Below are 12,488 nucleotides of genomic sequence, written 5' to 3'. Positions count from 1 at the left end.
TAAAACATAGTAGATAAAAATGAGTAACAAGAAGCATTGTTTGGGAAATATGACAAAGCATTTTGACAGCTTTAGCAGGATGCTAAGAGGGCCAGTTGTGGGAGACATAATCTGTATGTCTACACTATAAAAGAATAACATTTGGCTTCTGCTTATTATTCTAGGCATATTTTAAAGATCAGTTAGAACCTCCATATCATTTTGTTCCTTTTCATTACCAAGAAGCCTTACTTAAAGGCATTACTGCATTACTGCCTTTAAGATGAGTTTACATTGCTTTTGCCCCAAATATCAGTAATATATTACTACAATAATAATGTGTGTCTAACTAAGAGTCTGTTCTCTATATGTCTAGAAGGTTACAGCATTTTCATTTGTGGGTTCCCTAAAGAGTGGTTGAAATCAGTGGTCTCTAAATAAGATTATATTGACAACTGGTAAACAAGCTAAATTTTCTATAGCCTATCTCCAGAGACTAACGAGATAACCTAGCATCCGTTGTTACTCAAGGAAATAGTTCTTTGTCTTTGCTGTGAATAAGGATCACCTTGAGTTTGTGGCATATACAGATTTTGGACCAGGCCCTTACCCTTGAGATTTTGATCTTATCTGTTATGGAACCTAGGAAGCAGAGTTCTTCATAAGTGCCCCTTCACCCACCCGCCACCAGCTGATTCTGATGGCTCAGGATCATACTGTTTGGAGAAATAGTCCTAGGGCAGACAGTTGTGGATGGCATTTGGGATGTCTGAAACTCCTATCTGTGTATATATGCCCATTTGCTAAAGACTTTCTAACCAAAGTCTTAAAAGGGTGCATGACTCCCCAACCACACATACATACAGGAAATTAAGGATCATTGAATTTTCACCCAGTGCTTTCATTTTACATGTAAGAAACTTGGGCTTCAGAGGGGTTGGTTAAAAATTTGAAGGTTGCATAGCTTTTATATATTGCTGGAAACATGATTAGAGCTCACCTAGGTCTGATTTTAAAGGCTACCATAATTAAGTGTACCATGCACAGTAACTATATAGTTGATATGGGGAAGTTCTTTATAGAAATAAGTGAATATAGACAGAATGATGGAAATAGAAAGTGACCATTTTTTTGTAACCCCTAATTGAAGCAAATGATCTAAGCAACAGTCATCAGTGAATGATGTCACTAGATGAACAGAGGTCAGGGAACTTCACCATGAAGGGATCAGGCTGTTACCAACTGAGCTCACTGGCCAACCTTAGCATTACTAAAAGTGGGACAAATAAATGTGTGTGTCTCCTGATGTGATTAAAAAAATAGGAAATGTACACCATCACCTCGGAAATACCCTTGTTTTTAAAATCGAACCTGAGTTCCTTCAAACTTTTATGCTAACATCCATTTATAGGAAATGTTGGGACTAGAGAAATGAGTTAAGTGATATAAAGAAGCAGATAAATTCAGAATGTGGGTCATTTTACAGGACTGCAAATCCATAGCAGTAGGGAAAAAGGAGGGGAGTGAATCCCGTGTTATTGTGCTGTTCCTTTAAATCATGATTAGAACAAACCAACTGTAAACAGACATTAAGACAATCATAAAAATGTTAGTGTGGATGAGACATCAGATGCTACTATGGAATTATTTTATCAGGTGTGATAATCACATTATGATTATGTAAGTTTATTGTTTTTAGATATATATATATATATATACACTGTGATATGTGAGGGTGAAATTACATGACATCTAGAATTTTTAAGAATAATTCACTGTAAAAAATAGAAAAGTGATAGATGATGCAGGTGTAGCAATATTGAGATAGCTTTTGAATATTGGTGGTGTCTGTAAGGGGTTTATTGAATAATTTTCTTTGTTTGCATGTGCCTGAAGATTTTCATAACCAAAACGATTGACCTTATGATTTATACAGTTAGAAGTGCTGCAAAGCCAAGGCTTTAGTCAAGGTCTTTCTCACTCCATAGTATGTGTTAGGAGTTGGCAGACTACAGGCTGCAGCCTAGTTCGTAAGTGAAGTTTTATTGGAACACAAACATGTCTGTTTACATATTGTCTATAGTTTTTTGTTTTCTTTTTTTTGTGTGTGTGTGTGCTAAATAGAGTGGTCAAGTTGTATTGTTGTGAGAGAGATCTTATGGCCCAGAAAGCCTAAATATTTACTATCTGGCCCTTCACACAAAAAGTTTGCTGATCCCTGATTTAGATATTCTTCCTACCATACGGCATAGACTCAAGGCTGTTTTTTCCCCCACTCTCAACTGCAACATTTTAATGTTTATAAATAATACATTTTCATTATTAAGGCTGTAGAAGACATGTCTTTGTTAATCAAAATTAACAGGGACACTTCAGCAATTTAATGACGTTTCAATTAGACCTTAAGACAGCCTGAAGTAAGTGCTTCATTGTTTTCATCCCAATGTCTTGTGGAATGTTACTATGAGGTTCTATGACTATGGGCACAGGCGATGTTATGGACCACTGATAGAAACGTAGGGTGGGACAAGATAGGTGTCTTTAGCTCGTTCCACCAGGAAATATGAATACAATAGATACTCAGTGCCTTTGTCCTCAAAATGTATTTCTTTGGTACCAGGTTAGTTTAGGGGGTGTGAGTTAAACAGGCGCTGGACTGGTTAGAAGAGATTCACAAATGTTTGGCTCTGCCTAGGGTATCTTTAGAGAGTCACCTTTGTAGGCTCTCGACAGGCCAAGTTTTGTCCAAAGCTCTTCTGCTGCAATTCATTCTTGTCTCACCTGAGCTGCACACATTCAGGCAGCACATAATTTGTTTCTCTTGAATTATAGCATCTGTATACTTTTCTTCCTTTGTTCATTCCTTAGATTTTTCAACAGCCTCCTCCACTTCCCCCACCAAAATATGTGATTTTTGTGTTATTCAAGGATCTTATGCTCTGATCCTGGAAGAGATGGGACTTTCTTTGGTATTAGGAGACTGCATTATACTTAACTGATGTTCAGCAGTTTTTTTGAAATGTATTCAAGTGACTTAAACATTTTGGCATATGTATAGTTTTCAAAATAGTTAACAAGTTAGAAAATGCCCTACCCTGTTTTTCTGTGAGATATGATCATTAAATAGAGACTATTTAGCACAAATATTTGGATGCTTGCTTTAGTTTACGTTTTGAGATAAATATTGGGATCATGTATACAGTGATAATAGTGCACATAAAGGAAAACTACTTAAAACAGAAAGGTTGTATTAGAACACTAAAGAGAGAGGAATTTTTGAGGCAGGTCAATAAATGATTTCATAAGGAAATTGAAATGATTGTATTTTATTTTCCAGATATTTTAGCCAGAGAAATATATTCTTAAGTATAGAATATATACATAAAATTTCTGCTACATTGTATGTAGGCAGTGGTGTCTACTTTTTGTGCCTTTACAGAGGATTTACAGAGGCTGCGGGTTGGACAAGCTTGATCTAGATAGTGACTTGAATAAGACAGGCAGTTCCTGCCTCCATAGAACTTAACATTGTGTCACAGCTCTCAGATTTCTACAGTTCTCCCATATGGAGAAATGGGAATTTTAATTTTATTATTTTATTTTTGGGAAGACAGGGTCTTGCCCTGTCACCGAGGCTGTTGTGCAGTGGCACAAACATAGCTTACTGCTATTACACTATGCCCAGCTAATTTTATATATATTTTTTTTTTTTTTTTTTTTTTTTTTTTTTTTTTTTTGTAGAGACAGGGTCTCACTTTGTTTTCCAGGACTCAAATTCCTGGGCTCAAGTGATCTCTTGCCTCAGTCCCACAAAATGCTGGGATTAAAGGTGTGAGCCACCACGCCTGGCCAGAATTTTTTGTTTTAAAAGCTAAATTTCTTCAGGTGTTTTATATTTGGAATTTTAACCATTATTCAAATAAATCAAAAATTCAGACACAAAAGTCCTACATTCAGTATCAATCACATTGATTTTTGTAATAGGTGTATTATACATTTCTTCACACCTAGTAGATAAATCCTTGACATATTTTTTCAGTTGTATATTTAGTTTAGTTTTGCTTCTGCTATTTTGAATGAACTTTTTGGAAATCAAAATATATTATTGCAAGTGTTTAAGTGATAACAGTGTCAAAATATATTATTGCAAGTGCCTAAAAGACTAAAGTGTTTAAATGATACCTGTGGTTTGTTTTAGGTTCAGGAAGATTTGACTGAAGAGAAAAAAAGGGAACTGGAGCATAATGCTGAAGAGACTTATGGTGAAAATGATGAAAATGTATGTCTCGGATACATATTTCTATTGAGCACTTGAGTGTTTGTGGGTGTGCATGTGTATAGGAGAGATACATGTATTTGGGATAGGTACCAGTGGGTAATGGTGCCTCTGAGTTACCACTGAATTTAACAGGCCCACCTGAAATTAGGAAAAGTTGTGACAACATGAAAAGTAGGAGAGACAGCAGCCCTGTTGCTTATATACCATTTTTTCTTCCTTGTTTTTTTCTTCCAAAAATGAGTAACTTTTCATCCTGTTTTTAGAGAGAATTATTTATCACTAACTCTACACTATCTCTTAGTTTTTCTTTTTTCTTTTAATTTTAAGGCTGATGATAAAAATGATGGAGAAGAGCAAGAAGTTCGAGATGACAACCGCCCCAAGGGCCAAGAGGAACACTACGAGGAGGAAGAAGAGGAGGAAGAAGACGGGGCTGCAGTTGCTGAGAAATCGCATCGAAGAGCTGAAATGTAGCTGTGCCCAGTTTCTAGACAATGCTCAGCCAACGGATTCTTTTCAAGCTGCTCAAACATAAATCTGCCTACTGAACTCTAGGATATTTAATTACAAAAATTAAGAACTTAGACTTTTTAAAAACTTTTGTATTAGAAATACGCATACATTTATATGAATATATTTTGATAACGTAGGTCTAGAGCTTCTTTTATATTCAAGCTAAACATGAAAAAGAAGAAAAACAATAAGGTAAACCTGAGCCCCCATGTCCCAATTTTTTTAATAGATTATGTGATGTTGGAAAGGTCATTGATTTTGTATATGTTTCAGCGTGTTACCTTTCTGGCTTCCAGTTTCCAGGTGTTCTTTGCCTTTGATAAAATACAGGATTTAAGAACAGAGAGTACTGCAAAATGCCATGCAAACTTTAAAGAGAATGGCCTGTTTAGTAATTGCTGCCCTTCTGATGTCTTTATGTATAGTTCTGATAGAATTTTCACCAGTCTGTGTATCTCTGGAGTGAGATCTGTGTGCAAAGTGACATACAATTGGAAAGCCATTTTTGTTGTAAAGACATTGTTTTTCCGACTTTTCCGATGAGTTAGAAAAATGTTTGTCATTGCTTTAAAATCATAGCTGTTCTGCTTAAGAGGAATTGAATTTAAAAATGAGAGAGTATTAAAACTCACGTGGCAGTATCCTGGTCTTAATCAGATATTGCAGTGTTCAAACGAGGTATGGACACATCAACATATTCACCTTTTTGAAGGACTAGTGACTTGTTTAAAAACTAGTGAGTGTTTGTGTGTGGTGTTTTCTATGTGAGCACCCATTCTCAATTTTTTTTTTTTTTTCTGAAGCCTTTGATTGATATTCTTGTTTCAGTATCTGGTTCCCTACAAGTAAAATATATTTCCTCTTTAAGCTCTGTGCCTCAATATGCAATCACTTTGATAATAAATACGAATATGAAGACATACCAAACTGCAAATAGGATTATTTTTGAAAACTATATGGTGAAACATGTGGTGATATGATAGACTCTTATGATTTTTCTGTTTGCTGGGATTGGGTCTGCTTTTTGTCTATGTGTAAGGCATTTTAATGATTGTGAATATAATAGATTCCTTAAAATAAGAAAATTAAAAATCAGAAACTTCCCTTGGAGTAGAGACATTTCAGTTGCAAGTATAAAGATTTTTAAATATATAGCACTAAGTTATATAATTCATATGTGTGTGGTTTTGTATTAATACTCAAAATTAATAAAAACAAATTTCATTTTCTACCATTATTGTATGAATGTAATTTTATTTTTTAATAACCACACTCATAGATGGTTTTGATTGTTCCAGTTGAGTGATTGTGTATGTATGCATAGGAATGTGTTGTTCAGATGTACTTTGTATTTCCAATAATCAGAAATCTTACCTTTATGTATAAAAACCCATTATGTAATGTAAAATGTATAATATTGTACATAATATTCAGAATACAATTATTTTGGTAAATTAGGTTGTATTTTTAATGTCCCAGTTGCAGTATTTAATTATTTGAACCATACTGAAAGTTGGTAGTAGTCAATAAAGCTAAAAAAAGGTGGCAAATCTTTTAAACTATGTGGTTTCTTACTAGTTTATGACCTTCTAGCATTCTTCAGTTCTTTTTCATAAAAATAAAAATTTTAAGAGATGCCAATATAAATTAATGAATTATAAAGTGCCTTTTCCCACCTGCTTCTGTTTTCTGTATCTTTCTCTACTTTGATTGGCATGTGATTTTTCCCCCTTTTTCTAAAGAAAGAGCTAAAGATGTTTATTTTATTTGAGCTGATTCTGAGGGAAGAAAAAAGAGGGGCAGAAAGCATGAGAGTGTCATGTGCATGCACACACACAAAATAAACAAAAAACTATTAAATCCCCCTAGGAAAGCAACAATCACAAACCCTTCTACTCTCTGTATGACACCAAGTTACAGGACCATTCTAACAAATGTCTAGAGGAGAACTAATCAGCCTGAGCTGATCTACATTAATGAAGTGACAAGAAATAAAACATCACCTGTATTTATCCTGCCAATTAGTCTGTGATTTTGGTACAACCAGTAAATCAAAGGATTTGGTACCAGGAATATAGTCGGGGTTGGGGGTGGGGGTTGTTGGGGGAAGGCACGTTTATTAGCAATGAGTATAACTGGGCACAACAAAACTAGTACACATGCAATGACTGGTTATTTGCAAGAGTGATTTGGAAGAGATCTAGGAGTAAGAGCATAATCTTAGCCACATGTGCCAGTGACTGACTTTTACAAAGGAAAACTATTGATGTGTATTGAATACCTTCATAGTCTAAGAAGTATGCGAATAGGATCCACTTTAATCCCCACAGTATTCTGTAAGTTTAATGGAATCCCCTTCTCACAACTGAAGAACCTTGTCTTCCAAAGCACTTAACATTTAACTTCTTTTAATGCTTAGTTTTGTTTTTAGTTCTATTACATTGTGGTACATCTATACTATGGCATCTTACACAGCCATTAAAAAGAGTGAGTTAATTCTATTTCTGAATCACCTTCTGTGGCTTCCGTTTTACTGTCTTTTCCTAGTTTTTTTCCTAGCATACTGACTACATTCTCCATCTTTTTTTATAGGTTCCTCTTCTTATGCCTGCTCTTTCAATATTAGTGCTCCTCAGGTTTTGTACTAGAGGTATTTTTTCTGTTTAATCCTCTTCCCATCCGTTGTTATACAAATGTCTTGAATCTATTTCCTTAGCCTAGCTTTCTGTGTCCCATCCTATGTAAAATTTGTAAGTTTCAAAACTGAATTTGCCTTGTTAAAACCTGCTTCTCTTTCTAGGCTTTCTGTCTCAACTCATGATGTTTCCCTAAACAAAAACATGAAGTTTGTCCTTGATTCTGTCTCCTCTCCTTTTGACCGCTATCAAAATATCCTCAGATTTGCCCACCTCCATACTCACTATTTTGGTTCAGACCCCTTTTATCTTTTACATGGACTGATATAACTGTTCCCTAACTCATTTCTTCATTTACTCTCTATTGCCAATCCCTAAAATCTGTACCAGCGTGATTTTTCTAAGGATATCACACATACCCTGTTATAAAATTTAACAAATTGCTATTGCTCATAGGAAAAAATCCAAACTAATTAACATAACCTACATAATTCTTTATGATCTGGCCCCATCTTATCACTTCTAATACTGAATCATAATAAATGTGATTCATCTTTGTCAAGCACATTCCTCTCCTATTGTCTTGGTGTCTGACCTTAACCCATGTGTGGATGGAAACTTGACTTTTGCAGAGCTGGTAATACTATCCCGTCTCCTTGGACAAAGTGCTTGATAGAGGACAGGCACTTGACCTAAAATACATCAATTCGATTCCTTCCCTGGAATTTTTTGTTGGAAGGCCATCCCTCCATGGCGTTTCTATGCAGCTTGTGACAGCTTTTATCCTACACTGTGTTTTCAATGATACATGCACAGCAAAAAGCCTTGGAAGCTAGAGACAGTATCTCCTTCCAGGTCAGAGGGCAGATTTGTTTCTTGACTGGAGTAATAAAGATGATGTCTTCCTTTAGGAAAAAGTTTAGACAGGTTTGACAACAGCTTCTTTGTAAAATGAGGGTTTTCTAAGATCAGGGATCCTCAGCTCTGACAGAAGCCCACTGTGTGTGCAACATCCACTTGGGCTGCTCCACATTGACCTCATGACACCTGGAGACTCAGGGGAACTGACTTGAACATGAAGCTCACGACTGCTGCTGGATCATGAGAAATGGAGTCCTTTATCTCTGACCCAGCAGCGTAATTCCTTCTGCCAACATCCATGAAACTGTAGCAGGCAAACTTGTTGTAAGGTAGATGAAATCTCATAGTAGTTTTACTACTGTGTAATGAATTCAGGGCTCCTCGTGTTCATTTACTTTGTTGTGTGGAAAAAATAGTTTATAAAAGTAGAGAACAAATTTAACCTATAAAGAGATGCAAAAGTCAGAGGCAGAGTTGAAGAGACGGTTGTGGCATTTTTTCCAGTCCCTATATCTTGCCATCCTTGATGCCAACCAAGTCTCTTTACAGGTTAGTTAATGATCTAATAAAATCTACTTTTTCACTTGACCTAGTTGCATTTCTGTCACTTGCCACCTGAAGATTTTTGACTAATTACCTCAATTACATTGAATTCCTTTAAATCATCATGTTCTCTTACATCATGGTATATTTGCCACCTATCCTCCCCAGAAACACTGTTCAACCCTTATTGGCTCTCCTCTCCTTTGCCTGGCTGGTTGCTTTGGGTCTCATCTTAGACACCAATTCCTCTGGGAAGAGTCTACATCCCACTCATCTGACTCCTAAGTCTGGGATGCATACCCTTCTGTTCTATAGCACCCATGTTATCCATATCATATCACATTGCATGGAAGTGGTCTATACATTTGTCTATACTCTCTTTGACATGTATGTTCTGAGAGTAGAGTCCATATTTCTCTTCTCATTGTTGCATCCCAAGCACTGGCATATAGTAAATTTTCAACGAATATTTTTTAAATTGATAGAGTCCTCATCTGTAAAAAGGAAATATTATTTCAAGACTATATGACACATATTAATAAATGGCAGAGCTAGGAATTCTTCCCAACTCAATCTGATTCCACTGTTAATTTCAAATATATCAAGGATTGTTTAGATCATTGTCCATTGTCACATTCTGAGTTTCGTATGTTAAATTCTGCAATAACAAGTACTAAGAGGGTCGAAAAATGAATGAAGTCTCAGCCACAGGCTCTGGAGGAAGAACCAAGAAACTGGAATTACTTGATCTAAGAAAGCAATAGAGGAAGAAATAACACTGTATGTCTGTCTTCATTGAAGCATCAACTGTAGCATAAAGAATTTCTTGAGAAATAGGTGAATGAATCCGTGAAATCTAGAGAGGTTTTCAGATTAGAATATATTGAATAATTAATTATGATCGCTAAGAGGCCTGCCTAAGCTGAGGAATAGGTGCTATATTCCGTGACACATTCTGTGGGTCTCGTGACTGTGATGGGAGGGCCAGTTGTTATGGTGGAATAGGATATGTGCTCATCCACTGGTTGGCCTTTCGTCTCCACACTATCACTTCTGCCCCTCATTTGTAGCAGGTCCTGTAACCACAGGAGTGGACCAAAACCTGAGCTGAATCAATCTTTGTACCCCATCTTCTAGACCATAGTGATTGATGGAGGAAAGCAAGCATGTTCCAAAGTAGCCCTTTAATTTCTCAGTCTGAGATTTCTGTACTGAGGCTGAATAAGAGAAATGCTGTCTAGATGCTTTGGAGATGGAGTGAAACACATACACAAGGAGATTGCAGGAGTCATAGTCCTCGTCACGTGGAGAAAACCAAGTTTCAGTAAAAAAAAGAATGATGCCGATACATTAAAAAGGAGTAGCAGTGGAGGGGAGGAGGAGACGGGAGAGGGCAGGAAAAGGAGTCAGAGAAAGGTGCAAAGAAAAGTAAAGGGTGTTCAAATTCCCATGTTCCACCTTCCTTTGATTTTATTTGCCAACAAATCTCCCTCCCCTTTATATCTTAACTAGTTAGAGGATCTTAAACTGGTCAAACTAAAGAAAACTGACTGACTTCAGCATTATATATTTTATGAAGCAGAACAATATTAGTGTGACAAAGGAAATATTTGATTAACGTCTAGTCCTTTGGCCCCCAGGGTAGTAAGTTTTAATAAATAATGACATGGTTTGTTTTTTTTTTTAAACCAATCTTTTTTCTTCTTGGATCTGTCTTTGAGGCACAGAGGATCTGTGATAAAAGCTTAAGGATTATCGTAACGAAGTTATGAGTACTCTTGTATCCCCATTGTTTTCGTCTACATCAAAAAGTGGCAAACTTTTTCTGTAAAAGGCAAACAGTGAATATCTTAGTTTTTTTCAGGCCATAAAGCCTTTTTTGAAATTACTTGGTTCTGCCTTTGTACTGTGAAAGCAGTCAGAAACAATACATAAAGGAATGAGCATGGCTGTGTTCCAGTAAAACTTTATTTACATAAGCAGAAAGCAGGTCAGATTTGGTCTTCAGGCTGTAAACACCTGGTCTATATGGTCCAAATATTTGTTGTAAAAACAATTATTTCTATAGATAATAGAAGATTTTGAGATCATTAGCTGTTAAGGCTTTCTGGTTCTTTGTTATAATTCCTTCTATTTTAAATTGGCAAGCACGCAACATCGTTTTTATTGCTACATTTGTACACTATTTTAAGTAATTGGAAACGAAATCCTTTTGTCCTTTACCATCTTGGCTGACCTTGTTCACCCCATTCCCTGTATGTTACTAATGGAGCTTGAAATTAAGTGTCATTTCTGTTTATCTGTTATTAACACATACATAGCATGTCTCATAAAGTACATATCTTTTAAGGAACTGGTTCATTGGAACATGGGCTTGTACCAGATGAGATGACATCTTTTGATCTGGTGTGTCCTTTCTTCTTTCACGGTTTAAAGTATGGATACAAATTATAATTAATACATTAAATTCAAATTTGTGTTCTTAGCTCCGAGTGTTTTGGGTTCTGTGGGTATCTAATTCCTGTTAAGTTTATATACCCTAGTAGAATTAGACTCTATTTCATAGAGTCAAAATACATTTTAGCCGGGCGCGGTGGCTCACGCCTGTAATCCCAGCACTTTGGGAGGCCGAGGCGGGCGGATCACAAGGTCAGGAGATCGAGACCACGGTGAAACCCCGTCTCTACTAAAAATACAAAAAATTAGCCGGGCGCGGTTGTGGGCGCCTGTAGTCCCAGCTACTCGGGAGGCTGAGGCAGGAGAATGGCGTGAACCCGGGAGGCGGAGCTTGCAGTGAGCCGAGATCGCGCCACTGCACTCCAGCCTGGGCGACAGAGCGAGACTCCGTCTCAAAAAAAAAAAAAAAAAAAAAAAAAAAAAAATACATTTTGTATTCCGTGAAACCTGGTCAATTATCTTCTGTAATGGTTTTAAAATTTGTTCACAAAATCTTTGATAGTCTTCCCTTCAAGACACAGAGCTTAGTTCCCTTTCCCTTGAGTGTAGGCTAGACTTAGTTTCTGGCTTCAAACAAATAAAATTGAAGGAAAGTGACCATGTATGACGCAGAGATTCAGTCATAAAAGCCAATTTAGTTTCCTCCATGTTATCTCTGTTGGATCACTGGCTCTGAAGGAAGCCAGCTACCATGTCATAAGGCTATTCAAACAGCCTTGTAATGTGACCTTCATTCATGTGGCAAGGAATTGAGGCCTTTGGCCAACAGCCTGTGAGGAGCTGAGGCTTCCTGCCAACAGCCATGAGTGAGCGTGGAGCAGATCCTCCAACCCCAGTCAAGCCTTCAGATGACTGCAACAGGACCGCAATCACTTTAGAAACCCTGGGCCAGAACCACCCAGATAAGTTATCCTAGACTTCTGGCTCACACAAACTATGTGAAAATGAATGTTTATTCTTTTAGGTTTGGGACTAATTGGTTACACAACAATAGATAACTAATACATCTTCTAGGCAGAGTTTATGACTCAAAAGGGAGAGGTCAGGGGTAAAGATGATCTGCAGCTGCATGGTGTTACTGGGCAGCTAGCCAGCTGCTCTGCTGGAAGACAGGTTTCGATGTGTTGGTGAGGGAAGATGGAATTCAGCTTAATGAGCTGAATAAATTTAAGCCAATTTATATGTTCAAAATTATTAGATAATATTTTGGCAGATATTAG

The 12,488-nt window shown here is 36.8% G+C and overlaps 1 protein-coding gene across 4 annotated transcripts in view; it reads left to right on the top strand.

Moving 5' to 3' along the window:
* Positions 1 to 6,330, top strand: part of GOLIM4 (golgi integral membrane protein 4) — an 85,003-nt gene extending 78,673 nt beyond the window's left edge. For all 4 annotated transcript variants that reach the window (XM_050779962.1, XM_050779961.1, XM_050779960.1 and 1 more), the window contains 2 exons: positions 4,178 to 4,258; positions 4,586 to 6,330. In XM_050779962.1, the coding sequence (XP_050635919.1) occupies positions 4,178 to 4,258; positions 4,586 to 4,732 (228 nt within the window). In that variant the 3' untranslated portion in view covers positions 4,733 to 6,330. The remainder of the gene's footprint in view (positions 1 to 4,177; positions 4,259 to 4,585) is intronic.
* The last annotated feature ends 6,158 nt before the right edge of the window (positions 6,331 to 12,488 follow it).

This window comes from Macaca thibetana, chromosome 2 (assembly GCF_024542745.1).
Source record: "Macaca thibetana thibetana isolate TM-01 chromosome 2, ASM2454274v1, whole genome shotgun sequence".
In the NCBI taxonomy this organism is placed as follows: Eukaryota; Metazoa; Chordata; class Mammalia; order Primates; family Cercopithecidae; genus Macaca; species Macaca thibetana.
The sequence above is the reverse complement of the archived record's forward strand: the minus strand, read 5'-3'. Positions and strand labels throughout refer to the sequence as shown.